Here is a 17,193-nt window from a genome sequence, read left to right as displayed (position 1 = left end):
AACGTTTGTTCTAATTTTCATAACCTCAAAAGTCATTTTGAGAACAAAACTTTTTTCTTTTAAACCTAACTTAACTTAATCTAATCGAACCAAATCGTGTCTTTACAATAAACATTCAACATAATCTTGAAAGAACAACGGCTATTATTCGGCTATAATTCGGTTTTCGGTGTAATGAAAATTCGAAGAAACGTTATTACGGAAAAAATCGAGTTTGTGATAGGTTACCAAAACTAACCTTTTTGTAATAGTTACAGTTACTATAAGTTCTATCATGGGTCACTCTAAACACAAAGCAGCGTAAAAATTAAACAAAAGAAGCGCGCCTAGAAATAGAGAACGGCAGATGGTGAAAAAAAGAAGGCGGGAGGAATTGAAGTCATGGTGGTATAATTTTGATGTTAAAAAAATATATAACAAACTGACCGTTTCCACGTGCTCCTACTGGGTTTCCCACTGTTAGTTATTATATGATCTACTTTATTAAGGACCCTAATTAACTGAAGGCGAGATCGAATAACGGTGATGTGTCAGATGACAGCAGCATTAGAGCTTGTGAAAAAGTTCGTCCAGGGAAGTACTGACACTTTACCTATTTCTGCCGCCAAGCGGTAATGTGAGCATTATTGTGTTCCGGGTTTGAAGGGTAAGGGTGCTGGTGAAATTACAGGTACACGAGACATATCAACTTATGACTCGGACAGTGCAGGGCGCAACAGCAGTGCCCCTCATATCTTTGTGATTTAAAGCTTTGAGTGGCACTGCCAGTGTAATGGACAGGCGTACGACTTACTCCGTCCCTTGGTATCATAAAAAAACCACACCAACTGCCGGGTATCAAACTAGGGATGTCCCTGTACAACGAGCACTGGATTAACGAAATTGATTTCAAGGTACTACCCAAAACACCCTAACCACAACCAAATTTGGAAAGTTCGTTTCTCAAATTGGTCCTAATCAAACCTGGAACCTCCTCAACTAACGCCTACAGTCCTAACGCTGGACCACCGACAGTCGTCATATTATTATATACATTCTATTAAGGTTATACAATAGTATTTTACTACGCCATTATACGTATTATTATATTTTATTATTATGCGATTGTATTTGAAGTAAGACCGCCCGTGTACTTTAATTGACGTATCAAATTTAAAAGGCAATTCAAGAATTACCTAAAAGTAATTTGTATCTTTCACAACCTCTATGATTTACTTATTACGAAATTTTGCTGAAGTTTTGCTGCAAATTGACATGTCTGCGTTCTTCTGTCGTCGGGTTTTATTCAGTTGCCTTTGCCTTTGATACAAACCTTTCAGTCGGCTGGAAAGTATATATAGAATTGCTATTACATGTGTTATTTATTATCCCGTGGGAGGAAAGCCGCTAAAACCAAAGTCACAACAGATAATTTACAGAGTGTGCTTGTATTTTTCACAAGCCGATACGTTCAAAAAAGACAACAATGGTTATTTTCAAAAAGTTAAAAAACGTATTTCTGTAGCTTGTAGTATTTCCAACGGAACAGAAAATAATATTTTAAAAGAATATTATAAAAAGGCTATTATCGGTTATTTTTTCTTTTCTTTACTTTATATTTTTGTTAACTTACTTATTGACATGGAGTAAAAGTTATTACAAATAGGGAAATAGTTTTACAGCTCTATATAGTTCACACGGAAATCAAAACAAAAGAACAATAAAGTACGTTGTTCAAAATTTAAGTTATTGTAAGTCAATGGTTATTATGGATTTTACATCTAATAATTAATGGGCATAGAAATGAATTTTCGTATGCATTCGGAAATCCTATGATTGTCGAGGAACATTGAGAAAATAGAAGCACTCTCTGCAATGCACACATTGCAAAAATTATGTATTGTGAGTGTGATTATGAAAAAAACAACCTATTTTTAACCGACTTCAGAAAAGGAGATTCTCAATTCGACTGTTTTTTGTGTGTATGTTACCCGATTAATCCGTCATTTGCCAACCGATTTCAGTTATTATTTTTTATTGGAAAGGTGGTACCTTAATAGTCCCATCTAACCCCAAGAATTCGTCCAGGGTAGTACTGCCACCTTACCTATTTCAGCCGCCAAGTAGTAATGCCAACATCACTGTGTTCCGGTTTTGAAGGGTAAGGGTGCTGGTGAAATTATAGGCATATGGGACATATAACTTATGTCTCAGGGTGACGGGCGCAGAGGCAGTGCCCCTGAGATCTTTGCGATTTAAGCTCTGAATTCACAAATTAGAATTTTAATTTCGTTAAATTTGTGAATTCTTTTTTTGTTGGAAAGAGAGTACCTTAGTAGTGGTCCCATTTAAATTTAAAGACAATATTCCACCTGTAAGGTGGCAAACTAGGGGATGAATCCGGTTTCGCGCACTGTCCGGTAACCGATTTCAATAAAACTTGGCAAACACATGTATTCCACGAACTTTTGTGGTCGGTTTTTTAGTACTTTGCTGATATTATATTATACCTTATCTGTATATTCCAACTTATTGTCTAAAAAAATATATTCGTGTTAATATTCAATAACTTTAGTTGTATAAGCGTATTTAGTTTCTATTAAAATAAAATAAATAAATAAATAAAATAATATGTTTTTTTATTTAGGCATACACCCATTAATAAATTTAACATTATTAATTACATTACGTTACATTACATTACATAACCAATTAAATTGAATTTTATTTACGGAATATTACAATTATTAATGAAGTAAATAATTAAGAAATACATTAAATTTAATTGAATTCACATTAGAAATAATAGTATAACAATAATTAAGTTATTAAATTAATCCAGGCATTTTATTTTCATAAATAATGTAAACGCGTGCGTGCCCTCAATCTATAATTGCCTCTGTGGCTGAACGGTTACCATGCCGGACTGCCACGCAGAGATTCCAAATTCAATTCCTGTGCCGGGAGAAATATTTGTATGGCCTACATTTACTTTTCTTATGAGTTTGGGTGTAACTTTGTGTGTCCGCGACATAGGGATTCCTTAGTGCAGAGCTATGTTGAGTGTGTGCGTTGTTATTATTATTTAATCTCAGATGATGTGACCAACTGCAGTTGTCAAGTAACACAATAATTATAACGTTTTAATAAAACCGACATCAAATGTTTACTTTATCATAATTTCGCTGTGCTCGTTACCGCGGACTCTTTAATAATAATAACTAAAACGAATATAGAAGTCCTCGTCAAAACGAATCACACGAACCCAAAGATAAGACAGCTGCTGAAATCTGTTCAGGAATTCCTCTCATATGTCTGCCATTTCTACTGCCTCTGTGGATGAACGGTTACCATGCTGGACTGCCAGAAATATATGTATGGCCGACATTTATTTCTCTCGTGGTTGTAATTTGTGGTTGTCTATGTGTGTGTCCATGGCACCCGCGTTTCATAGTGCGGGGCTATGAGTGTGTAAGTTATTATTTTCCTCATCAAATCAGCTCTGGGTCAGCATAATATTTTATTTTCATTGGAATTGTACCAAGTTTTATTGAAATCGATTAACGAAAAGTAGGTGAAATTCAGTAAACTGAATTCATCTCTTAACTTATCACCTTTAGAGGTAGAAATTTTTTTTCAACATTTGAATTGGACGATATTGAGGCATCCCGATGAAAAGAAAATCATCTTAATCAGTTCACGAATTTCGGAGTAATCGCTTAACATATACGCAAAAAACACAATCGAATTGAGAACCTCATCCTTTCTCGAAGTTGGTTAAAATGAATGCTCATTCTGAACAATTTATTATGCTATTCATTATATTTATTACGTTACGACAAACTGATTTACTTCTCTAGGAGAATACAATGAATGTGAGGCATAATAACTCCACTTTGCGATGTCAAATTCATCAGAGTCATGTGGTTTTGATCATGAGACAATCGATTCTCTATGGGCGCATTGGGAAACCCAAAGAGAATCTATTACATGATTTCAGCTTAAGAGCTCGCCAATGTGTATTTTAAACCGACTTTGAATAAAAGAAGGTTTTTGAATGTACGTTACGCGATAACTCCGTATTTGTGAACCGATTTTGATAAGTCTTTTTTTGTTGGAAAGAAGGTAGCTCAGGAGTGGAGGTGTCCCATTTCAATTTGGAGAAAATATTCTACCTGTAGGGGATGAATGAATTTTGCTGTCGGTTTTTTTGGTACTGAGATTATATACAGTAGGTACGCGATTGAGTTAACTTCTCAAGAAACTTAGCTAAATAATGTCACATGTCTAATAATAGAGAACAAGTAAGAAAGTTGTTGTTGCTAAAAGAACACCTCTGTGCTTAAGGCAAAACCAATCATTCTTCCTATTATAAAATAGTAGTAGTATGTTTATTTTACGCATACTCTCATAGCCCCGCATTTGGGAAACTCTGTTTCACGGGTGCCATCGACACACAGACATAGACCACCACAAATTACACCCAAACTCACGAGAGAAATAAATGTAAGCCATAGGTACAAATATTTCTCCCGGCCCGAGAATCGAACCCTGTACCTCTGCGTGGCAGACTAGCATGACAGCCGTGCGCCCACGGAGGCGGTATGTAGTTATTTATTTTATTCCAAATGTCGTAAAAATGTGAAGAGTCCAGGGATAGAATGATCAAAGTCACTTGAGGAGAACTTTAAGATAAATTAATTTTTAATTTGAAAACACTGTTCAATGTTGGTGAAAAATACATGTAATAATGCTACCTGATTTTATAGTCAATGTTGACATAATGTGTCAAACTAATAATCCATTTTACCTAAAAACCTTCATAAATCTTATTTAACTTATGTGCCATATATTCTCAAGCGTTTTATGCCTAAAATTAAAAGTAAATTTTTCGGGATATTGAACTTTATTAGCCTTTTCCTGATTTAGGTAAAATACTTGTAATCACTTTTATAAATTAAAGAATATTCTATGTTACCCTCTAAATACCGTTTTTGGCACTCAGTTCAGCGAGTTTATGCGTGAAACGAAAATGCCTTACTAATTTTATCGACAACAAGCTTTCAATAAACTCCGATAAGAATGGAGAACCTCGAGCTACATAGACTTCATATCATCATTATTATGTTACGTACGCGTCACATGCTTGTGTGTTTTTATCATTTGTATTTACTTATCACAAACTCACTTGTGTAACTAATCTAAATTAAAATTTAAAAACACCTGACACGAAACAGCCTCCAATAATTCAATAAAGTTAATCACCAATTCGTCGAGCTCAAACACTATTTTGTCTTATGTAGTTGAGGAGTTTGGTAGTCTGCAGACTGTCGTAATTGCAACATCAGATTAAGGTTACGATATTTTAGTAATGTATATGTATACCAAATTTCAAGTCCATGAGTCAAGGCGAAGTAAAATATATATGATATTATTTTTATAACTAAGATCCTTCCGCAAACTAAAAAGTTTTTTTTATACAAAAAATAATTGCACATGACCTCCATCTATCTGATAGAAAGTGACGATGTGGTCGACGATGTTACATGCACACCTAAATAATGCCTATTCACTCTCGCCTTTAAAAGGTCCAAGTTATAGCGTGCGGGGAATAAATCCGCAGGCAGGGAATTCAGGGAACTCCCTAGCCGCGCGCCGTATAAATGTGGAAGCGAAATCCTGGGATCCTGGGAGTATCCACAACATAAATGAGGGATTTATAACGAGCGGATTTAAAAAAATGTATATAATTTCCAAAGAAAAATATCATCAATACGCAACGAGTTTTAAAATAATAAAAATTGTTCATTACATGCTCATTGCACATTCGCTCAATAATTTAGTTTGAAATATTTTTATATATTAAACGGTTTGACAGATTAAACGTTCCTAATTATTATTATCTATATGAAAATGTAGAGGTACTGCTTGTTTTAAATATTACAATACTTGTTTAATATTAATATATTGATTTTATGCCAGATTGAAAGCGTTATAAATACAACGTTATATGATTTATTAAAACCACCGTACTTACTCTTCTGCATCTCATCCATCGCGTAATCCGTTTTCATTTCGACAACTTGCACTTTCGAGTCCGTTCTAAACACAACTGCGGCTTCTCACAACCGCACTGTTTCGACAGTTTATACAATTACGATATTATGCCACAGGCTAAGAGTAATTTTATTCGTAATTGAAAAATTCCGAAGATGATTCAAGACAAAATGAGAAAATTCCGAAAGTTTTCAAACGGTCGTAGAGTTCGAATTTTAAAACGCTGCGTGCGGATCTATAGCTCGGCGTCGGGTCGAGTGTTCGAGACCACCTCTCCGTGTAGTAACGTACACCTGAGTGTGCCGAATGCCGAGATCGCGGGGATGGGATGACAGGTAACCACTCTCGAGTGCACTTTTTTTTTATTCGTGGAGGCTTGCGATGTTTACAAATTGTCGGTTAATTTGGCTGGCATGATCTTCCAGTGCGAATATTCTGTGGTTTACAAAACATCATAATCTAGGATTGTGAAATTGTTTAGAATACGCTAAATTGAGGTAATGACTACTACATTTAAAAATCGAAGTTGGAACTATTATTGAGTTAAAGAGTATTTTTTTTATTTATACTCCCGGGTACATAAGTCAAGCCACTTTGCATTTTCAATATGAAACAATGTTTGATTGCTCAAAAACTAAATAAACTGGTATACTAAACGTCATTGCCATAAGTCCTTGGTGAAAATTTGAATTTATATAACCGGGGAGAAATAAAAGATAAATACTCAATATAGTTTAATATTTAAAAAAAACCTGGTTAATAGTTCATTTTCGTCATTGAAATACAAGCTGATTTTCACGCGTATGATACGCGTTAAAATTATGTAAACCATTTGATAATTCGCGTATCTGGAATAACACAGGCCATTGTTACAGTAGGTATTATGATCTCGAACACGCTATGGACTTATCGTGAGCATCGCGTTTTGCACGATTCGCACTCAATTTCAGTATAGAAATAAGTACAGTACAAATTTCACATATAATTTATGAGTGTGTGCGTAAAAAAAAATATAACTGTACGTGAAATACAAGGTTAGAACTAGATTAAAGTATGTTGTAAATATTACCAAGAAACTTCGTGACCCCCATTTTTTTAAATCTTATTTGAGTAGTAGAGTCCAGAGGGGCGATGTTAATGATGCGAGGTTATCACATCTTCGGTTCGGGCGGTCGTCACTCAAGGTACAATTCTGTTTTTAATTATAATAATTGATTTTTTTTTATTTGTTTACGTGAAGTAAGAGGCAAACGAGCAGATGATCCATTTTATGGGAAGTGGTCATGGACATCTGCAACATCAGAGGAGTTGTCTATGCGTTTCAGAGCCCCTGATGCCTAGTTTTTTTAACTCCATAAATTTTTCTTTTTTTTTATGGTACTAAGTGACGTGACGAATAAGTCGTGCACCCGGCGTTAATCGATACGCCTGGCCTGTCCTGTATAGCAGTCGCCTGTAATTTCAAAACAAAAAAATGCACACATTACTGCTTTACAGCAGAAATAGGTGAGGTGGGAGTGCTTCCCTAGACGAACTCTTTCATAAGGAACTCTACTGCTACTAAGAAATAAATTCTTCTAGAGGGAGACCATTCGACATCTTGTAAGTTCGAGAGAGGAACAAACGTGATGTCCGCGTGGTCTTAGAATGCCAAACATCAAGGATGTGGTATGTGATGAATTATTTCAAACCAAAAGAAAAATAGCCATAGTATGTCCGAAAAAAAACGAGGAAGGTTCTTAATATGACAAAGTATTGTTCTTTATAATACTTTCTTAATGATTATAGTTAACAATTTAGTCTATTGTTAATAGACTCATTACAAAATATAGGTGTAGAATTGTGTCCCCAATTTAATGTTTCAAGTAATTTATAACTACAATATTTTTATAGGAAATGAAACTATTTTTCCGGACTTCGAAGTATTATATAGTAAGTATAAGTATAAGTAGATAGAAGCGAAGTATTTGTACCCGCGTCAAAGACCATATAGCTGATGTCAAACACCGTCGCGTAAACAAGTCTGCAGTCTGCGAGCATGTCATGGATAAACCTACACATTCAATGAAATTTGACAAATCCCAGGTCCTTGCAAAAGAAGTCCGTTATCTACCCAGGATGCTGCGAGAGGCCATTGAAATTAAAAAAAACATCCTAATTTCAACAGGGAAGATGGTTACCACCACCAGTTTGGAATCCAGCATTTTCTTTAATGAAAAATCCCAAACAGACATAAGACTGCAGTACTAATTCATATGTTTTAGTTTATTCTAATTTCTATTAATAATTAATAATAAATTAAACTTAATAAAAATTCATTGAATAAAATAATTTGTAAAACTTAATGTAGCGTAAATTGGAATGTTTTCTTTGTAAAATTAAAAATAAGGTATTTAATTAATAACTATTGTAACTATAGTGAAAAAATAGGGTGGTTTGCATTAATATTAAGGCATAACTGGTTGAAGACTGTACCACTTCAGTCAACCGTGACCATGGGACCTGTAAAGGGCCCGAAACGTCGGTTTGTTTGAAAAAACAATATATGCGATTTGAATCCGGCTAAATAGTTCCATTTCCTATGTGTAACAATCGCGAAAACCTAAGAACTCGATACAATATTTTTACATAGTTATTGTATAAATGAGAATAAATAAGTTATGACGAAGAGTACGTTCTGTAGGTTATTTATTCTTTCTTCTCGTAGATATTTGCCTTACTAATGAATAGTATATTTGATCTTGTCAGTAGTGTAACACGTTTACTCAAGAATTACAAAGGATTTTCTTTCAATTTTGATATACGTAATAAGTATCGTCGTTTTTAAACTGTGCCAACATCCGAAATAAAACTATTTTATCGATTTCCATATCGCATATACTTGTTTTTTAAACAAACCAACATGTCGGAATAAATACGAGACCCATGGTCACAGCTGCCTTGTTTTAAAAAATATATATGCGTGATTTTAGATACTAAGAAATATTTTCATTTCGAATGTGTTAACATCCCTCAAATAAATATATAATTTACGTATGTGGAACAAAGTCTAGTAGCCGTAGAGCTTCTGGGAAAAGAGTTTGTCCAGGGAAGTAACGCCACCTTACCTATGCGTGCTGTAATATGAGCGGGGTTGTGGGCATTACTGAGTTCCTATTTTGAAGGGTAAGGGTGCTGGTGAAACTACAAGCACAAGGAACTTGTGAACTTATGTCTTACAGGTGACGGGCGCACTGGTAATTCCCCTCCGATTTTTGCGATTTAAAGTTCTGAGTGGTACTCAACTGCTACGGACAGTCGTGTCGCTTACCACCAGGCGCACGACTTATTCATCCCGTAACTTGGTATCATTAAAAAAAAAATACTGAACCCATGAACAACTTTAGAGTAAATTATTTCATTGGCTAACCGTTATTATACGTTACACAAATCTTACGTTCTTTTTTACGGTCATTCTTTAAGGATTAGTACTCGAAGTTACTTAAACAAGTGCTAGTATATACGTAGACTTTATAGTTTTAGTACTATAAGAGAAAAATTACTATCGAGTTTGTTATCAGTAAGTAGTAAAATACCAGTGGCGAGGTTCCATAACGGTGTTAGCGAGATAAGCCAGTGTTTTCTCAGCCTCGCTGTTAAGAAAACAGTCAATGTTTACTCGCCATATTTTTAAAAGATAGTTCCACTACTGTAAAACGGAAAACAAGATGTATGTAACGTTATGTATTTGTTCAGATCGGGCGAAGATATTATTGATATTACAGATCTTGGCTGCGGTTTTGGACCAGTTTTGGCTTTTTTTCTAAAGAAGAAGTGATCATTGACCTGGTAGTCATAATACAGGGTATGGTTTTTTTTTAAATACCTAGTGCCGGCACGAACAAGTTGTGCGCCTGGTGATAAGCGACACGTCTATTTATAACACCTGCATTGCCATTCAGAGCTTTGAATCGCAAAGATCTTGTGCGCACTGCCACTGCGCCCGTCACCCTGAGACATGTACAACAAGGTGGCAGTACTTCCCTGGACGAACTCTTTCACAAGGAGCTCTACTGCTACAAAAAATATGCTACTACTGCATGGTTTCGTGATCAACCCATTGGAAACAGTTCGAAGTAATTTCTTTATTTAGAGAAAACATAACATAGACAATTGAATGTAATGTAAGTGCAAGTGCAAATGTGCAAGAAAATTAAACCCCAAACAATGATTTGGGACCCTATTTCATAGCAAGTGCTGTATAAACAATTTTACCTACCACTTAGCAAATTTAATCTACGATGATGTTAATCAAGTACTCTTTAATAAAGTAGACCATAATGTAATTTATTTTATCGTATTTAACCATCCCAAATCATGTATCTATGACACTACTTCCTCTCGTCTCTTTTTTTAAACTAGCGCAGCTCCATCGTGCTTTTTAAAACGTGTAGTAAATGTAAATAATAAATGTAAGTTGTGTAACGATGTCACAAAAACGCTACCACTGTTTTCTTACTTTTTATTATTTTTGTTGTATTTCGGTTCACTCGATTAATTTATATATCATTAATGTTATAGTTGTTCATTTTTTATTTACTTTTAAGCTGATAGTCTTGTCGCCAAAGTTAAATAAAAAAAACCATAAGAAATCATACCACCACTATGGAGTTACAGTTAAAATGAGAATTCTCACGATGTAAAATAGTTTTGATAACATACAATAGAGATCGAGCAACAACCATTATTATAAACGTATCTCACGATGAATCAAAATATATTACGACGTTTTCAAACAAATCAGTTAATCTGGAATATGAACTTGACACCGATAACGGCGAGGGTTTAGGCGATCCATCACTATATACCTGTGAAACAGCAGCTAATTGTACTAAAGATAGTACAATCTGCTTTTAAGGCTTCGATAACACTTGTGACGCATTTGCCGAAAATTATTTTTATGAAATACGTGCTTAAATCCTTTATCTATAAATGTATAACAACTACATACATTCATTTAATTGTAATAACACTTCAAACTAGTAGTGGTAGTTATTTAAAACGTTAATAAAAAGTACCTGATAATTCTTTGTCTATATAAAATGAAAAAAAATATTTACCTAGGTATATGAATCCAGTATTTTAGTAGGTGTAGATCTCCTTGTGGAAGCGTTCGTCCAGTACGATACGAAGCACGATAAGGCGCGACTTGCGCGAGAGCGACATAAAGCGCGAGATACTGTAGTAGGACTAGCTCGATAAGGCGCGACTTGCGCGAGAGCTACATAAAGCGTGAGATACTGCAGTAGAGCTAACACGATAAGACGTGACTTGCGCGAGAGCGACATAAAGCGCGAGGTACTGCAGTAGGGCTAGCACGATAAGGCGCAACTTGCGCTAGAGCGACATAAAGCGCGAGATACAATAGTAAGGCTATCATGATAAGGCGCGACTTGCGCGAGAACGACATACAGTGTGAGATACTGCAGTAGGGCTAGCACGATAGGGCGCGACGTGCGTGACAGCTACATAAAGCGCGAGATACTGCAGTAGGGCTAGCACGATAAGGCGCGACTTGCGCGAGAGCGACATATACCACGAGATACTGCAGTAGGACTAGCACGATAAGGTGCGACTTTCGCGAGAGCGACAAAAAACGGAAGATCTCGATGCGAGAATAGCAGTATCTCGCGCTTTATGTCGCTCTCGAGTTAGTCGCGCCCTATCGTGCTAACACTACAGAAAAGTACTGTCACCTTACCTATTTCTGCCAAGCAGTAATGTGCGTTAGGTGCTGGTGAAATTACAGGCAACTTATGTCTCAGGGTGACGAGGGTAGTGGCAGTGCCCTTAAGATCTTTGCAATTCAAAGCACTGAGTGGCTCAAATCTGAGTGGTAAAAATGAGAAGTAGTATTTAAGTTGTTACTAACACTAAATGGGTCTAATGTCCATGTTATCTGAGTACCCGAAATTTTTGTTATTATTATTATTATTATCTGTGGTACAATTGCCTAATCCGTAGGCAACTATTAATTCCGTAATAAGTATCAATATCAGTTGAAAATAACCCTATCCGAAGACATATCTAAAGACAATAGTGACTTCCCTGACTCGACAGTCGTCACAGATGCGTTATTCCGCACAAAAGCCATACACGATTACAGTGTCTAGGTAACAATTACGTTATGTTCTTCGGTTTCCTTCCTTGGGAAACAAGAAGTATTATTTAGTTCTACTTTATAAAGTTTTTAACAGAATTTTGATTCAGCTTCCAAACCTAAACCCGAGATAATTGAATTAGTCGTAAACATTGGCACTGCATTATTTTAATACAATAAAAAAAAATCGAAGGAAAATACTATAGAAGTATATTTACTATAAAATATTGAATGCAAAATTGTCATAGACTTTAAATAGTATCTTTAATATTAGATTTTTTGTAAAAAAAAGTAAATATTTTCTTCAAATTTGAATGGGGCCGCTACTGAGCCTACTATCCTTTCCAACAAATAAACAATCATCGTAATCGATTCATACATGTCGGAGTAATTGCGTAACATAGACTCTAAGGGTCGTATTCCAGAACTCTACTCAATGCTCAAGTCAGGATCTGAGTATGATTTCAAGCCGGAAATACGACCCTAATAGCAAGGACTTGAGTATGATTTTCAGTGCTTTAAATCATACTCAAGTCCTGACGTGAGCATTGAGTAGAGTTGATTTGAGAACCTCCTTCTTTTTTGTAATCGGTTAAAAATAAATTGTTATTTAGGCCCAGTGGTAATTGGCATAAATTGCCAGTGGATTGTAAATTAACTTATACTCGAGAAAAGGGAAATAAATTGAACTATGTATTTTAAATGTAGAAATAGCGACGCGTGCAGCTGCGGTCTCTTGATCGATTTTGTCTCCCTTTTTTTTAATTTTATTGGCCACGGCTTGCGCGGTGCTCAGGTAGGGTTGCTATGTCTATGCTTGACAAGTGTCAAGCAACACCTTATGTAATTATATCTCAGGCCTAGGTAAAATTGAACATTTCACCTATTTAAAAAAGAGAAGTGCAAAATTTTAAATTCTCATTTTATTTTTTAAAAGGTAGTCAGTTCAAGATTTAAATCGCGTATATTTGTTTTTTCAAACAAACCGACGTTTCGTGCCCTTTACAGGTCCCATGGTCACGGTTGACTGAGGTGGTACAGTCTTCAACCAGTTATGTCTAATATTAATGCAACCCACCCTATTTTTTCACTATAGTTACAATAGTTATTAATTAAATACCTTATTTTTAATTTTACAAAGAAAACATTCCAATTTACGCTACATTAAGTTTTACAAATTATTTTATTGAATGAATTTTTATTAAGTTTAATTTATTATTAATTATTAATAGAAATTAGAATAAACTAAAATATATTAATTAGTACTGCAGTCTTATTTCTGTTTGGGATTTTTCATTCGAGGAAATACTGGATCCCAAATTGGTGGTACGGAGAAACCATCTTCCCTGTTGAAATTAGGATGTTTTTTAATTTCAATGGCCTCTCGCAGCATCCTGGGCAGATAACGGACTTCTTTTACAAGGACCTGGGGTTTGTCAAACTTCATTGAATGTGTAGGTTTATCCATGACATCCTCGCAGACTGCAGACTTGTTTACGCGACGGCGATTTAAATCCGGAAAAATAGTTTCATTTCCTATGTGTAACAATCGCGAAAACCTAAGAACTCGATAGTCAGTTCAATTTAAAGTTTCGTTTTGAAAGTGCTAAAAGATGAAAAAAAAATATTTTACAAATTTTTATTGCGGATATTAATACTCCAGATTTTTTGTTTTATTTATTTGTAATAGTAATGATGTGTAATGATGTAACTGTCGACGACCATGGCAATGAAGCTCTAACAAGGCGTAATGTGATAAATTGCAGGTTCCAACTCTTGCACGACACTCGCAATGTAACTCGGATTGCACCTCTTACTTCACTAATCAAAGAGAAATTGCGTTTTCACTCTCTATCCCGCAGATTATCTGCAATAGAGGTTAGTGAGTACTCGAGATTTCAAAACATACAGATATGGAAACCTTTATGATGGTTTTAGTTACTTTTTAATATGTCGTTAGTACAATACGGAAATTTTCCCACTCAAATTGTGCAATAACTGATATACTCGGTTCTTTCTTCAACCGATTTGCATGAAATTTGAACCCGCAAAAACAATACGAAGCCCAAATTTTAAATATCGACGGTAGCCTGAGATTAATCATTGTCAATGTTAAGTCTGTGGGCAAAATATTTAGTTTTTTTTATCATACTAAGTAACGGGACAAGCAAGTCGTGCGTGGTAAGCGACGCCTGTCCATAGCTGATCCAGTGCTTTTCAGAACTTTAAATCTCAAAGATCTGAGGGGCGCTGCCACAGCGTTCGTCACCCTGGGAAATGAGTTGACAAGTACCATTTGCCTATAATTTCATCAGCACCGCCTAGTTGTAAAATTTTGCAGAACTATACTAAAAGAAAAAAGGAAAGATGGCTGCGCTTTGGTATAGATTCAATAATGTGCTGCTAGTAATTGCGAAGTTCATATCATGCCTTTCTCTAAAAAAATCCTATTGGAAAAAATCAATCAAAAAAGAAAAATAAATAATATAAAATAAAAAAATTAAATACATCAAAATAATAACAATAAATCCAGATAATTTTAATGTTCTGTCCAAAGGTTCATAATAAAATGAACATTTTTTATAGTAATTCAACCTGTTTTTAGCCTTCTTCTAGTCAGGTCCATGTATGTACCTAATTGCTCATAATTACATTTGTCTCAGTACATAATGCACATGTCTCATAATACATATTAGGTACTATTTGAGCAAAAAAATAGTTCACTGTTGTTATTAAATTATAGTGTTAAATTATTGTCACCAGCACCTACTTGCAACTATCCAATACGAAGTAGGTTACGGAATGAAATTTCTCATACGCAAAAAATATCGTCTACATTTGAATCGAGCAAAAAATAATTGGAAATATAGAATTTCACGTTCGACTTGCGCTTGGGCAGGTTGACTTTCACCGATGATAATGTCACTTGCTGTCACCCGACTGGGTCAAGGTACGGTGATGAACGAGCTGTATTGTCATGTGATATGCTTAACGCCCAAATCTCAGTCACAGTTGTAATATAATGAATTTATTATCATTTTATTTATTGTTTTTTGTCATTTTGATTAAAATTAGCAAATAAAAGTCTTCTTAAGACGATAAATAAATATTCTAAATACTATACAATTAGTTGACTTTATTTTGACAGAGTCTTTAAAAAAAGTAAACTTTCTGTCGTAGCGTATTAGTGTTATTATTATAAAATCACTCTTTATCTTTTATCGTAATGTTACGTCTAACTAAACTTTGAGTTTTTTTATGTATAATGGTGTTACATAATGTGTCCATTTCGTTTTATTTTCTAGTAACGTTTCTTTGGAGAACGTTGGCTACCGGTGAAGCAATATTATATTATAGGAATTGAATATGTAGGAAGCGAAAATAGCAGAATAAGACATAGGGTATTATTATATTCAGCTGTCAGTAGCGAATATTCTCTACTAATTATCGTATGCTTATCTTTAAAACAACTTCAAAAAAGGAGGCGGTTCTCTATTAGACTGTATGTTGTTTTTTTTTGTATGTATGTTAGGCGATAACTCCCGGCAATTGGTGAACCGATGTCGATAATTATTTTTTTTGTTGGAAAGAGGGTACCTCAGTAATACCATTTAAATTTGAAGAACATATTCCACCTCTAAGGGTGGCAAACCAGGGGATGAATGACTTTTGAGGTCGGTTGTTTTTTGTACTTGTACTGAGATTATTATTATATGAATTTAACTCATTTACGGAACGAGATCAACTCAAAACGTGAAGTGCTGTACCGAAAATAGCAGTAGAGGTCCTTGTGAAAGGGTTCGTCCAGAGAATACGTCCACTTTACCTATTTCTGCCGTCAAGCAGTAATGTGAGCATTACTGCGTTATGGTTTTGAAGGGAAGGAATGCTGTGAAATTATAGGCACATGGGACTTTTCAACTTATATCTCAGGGTGACGGGCACAGTTGGAGTGAAAAATTAATATGTGAATATGGACTAATTTCGTTCGAAGAATCTTTGAACCTCTCTCCTGAAAAGTTGTCATTTTGTAGATGTCGCTTTATTACACCAAAGGTTAACTATTAAAATAGGTACGACTTCAATGACAGACTTTAGACAAAAAATATAATGTGACCTTAAACTTTTCAAGATTGCAGCGAACTATATTCTCAGCATTAAGAGAAACTGCATTAAAATCTTCACTCCAATAGTGATATGAAACAGTAGTACTATTTTACAAATCAAGTTACTAATAATGCAAGACACCAACAATGTACAGTTATTGTGCTCGCCATTTTTATTTGTAAGTCAATGGTGCTCGCAAAGAAAAGTAGATAAATCTACTCCAATAAATTGAAAAACAAAAGTTACTAGCTACCTATAACATTTCCGCCGTTGGTACTTTACGTTTCAAACGTAACTTTCAGAGTGATGTATGTTTCCATAAATATTCGTTCCAAGGAAAGCTCTAGGCTTTTCGCATCTTTTAATGAACGCAACTTTCTCTCATATTTATAGTCTTAGTGTAATAAACTGTGAAGTGCAGAGTAAAATAAAACAGTATTTTAAAAAACTCGTTTTATTTCTTTGTCTGATAAAAATTCAGAGTACAATGACAACTGTTGCCAGTATTCAGCCACATTAAAATTACTACTTTAGTGGCGCGGCGCGCAGCGGTTTTGCGTAATACTCACCTCCGGTCATTGTTAATACTCAATCAGCCATCTATATGGAAAATATTTTGGTATTTTTAAATGTAACCCGTTGTTTTATAAAACACCTATGCAATTTAAACAAATAAGATGTTTGTATGTTTAATAATAAGTATAATAATTAATTTAATAAATTTTAATGACGAATGACTTACGTCACAAAGCACATAAATATTAAATAAATATACAGCCTCTTTAGTTCTATGTTTAAGACTTGAAACAACAGTAAATTTAAAAAAAATGAAAAAGTAAAAAGCACTAGTACGAAAAATACCACGTTTTGAGCAACTGTATTAAGAAATATATTCCGATTTGTTTTATTTT

The 17,193-nt window shown here is 34.8% G+C and overlaps 1 protein-coding gene across 3 annotated transcripts in view; it reads right to left on the bottom strand.

The window, feature by feature from the left end:
• The window catches only part of LOC113232994 (aquaporin AQPAe.a), a 119,832-nt gene that overhangs the window by 70,347 nt on the left and 32,292 nt on the right, over window positions 1–17,193 (bottom strand). Inside the window, exon 1 of one of the 3 annotated variants that reach the window (XM_026467923.1) lies at window positions 6,017–6,306. The exons of the other annotated variants lie outside the window; for them this stretch is intronic. Coding sequence (XP_026323708.1) covers window positions 6,017–6,053 — 37 coding nt within the window. The 5' untranslated portion in view covers window positions 6,054–6,306. Of the gene's footprint in view, window positions 1–6,016; window positions 6,307–17,193 lie in introns of those variants that run through there. 3 annotated transcript variants of the gene reach the window in all.

The sequence above is a fragment of the Hyposmocoma kahamanoa genome, unplaced genomic scaffold, assembly GCF_003589595.1.
Source record: "Hyposmocoma kahamanoa isolate Upper Pololo Valley unplaced genomic scaffold, ASM358959v1 78, whole genome shotgun sequence".
NCBI lineage: Eukaryota > Metazoa > Arthropoda > Insecta > Lepidoptera > Cosmopterigidae > Hyposmocoma > Hyposmocoma kahamanoa.
Note: the sequence above shows the minus strand (reverse complement) of the source record. Positions and strands in the feature narration are given on the sequence as shown.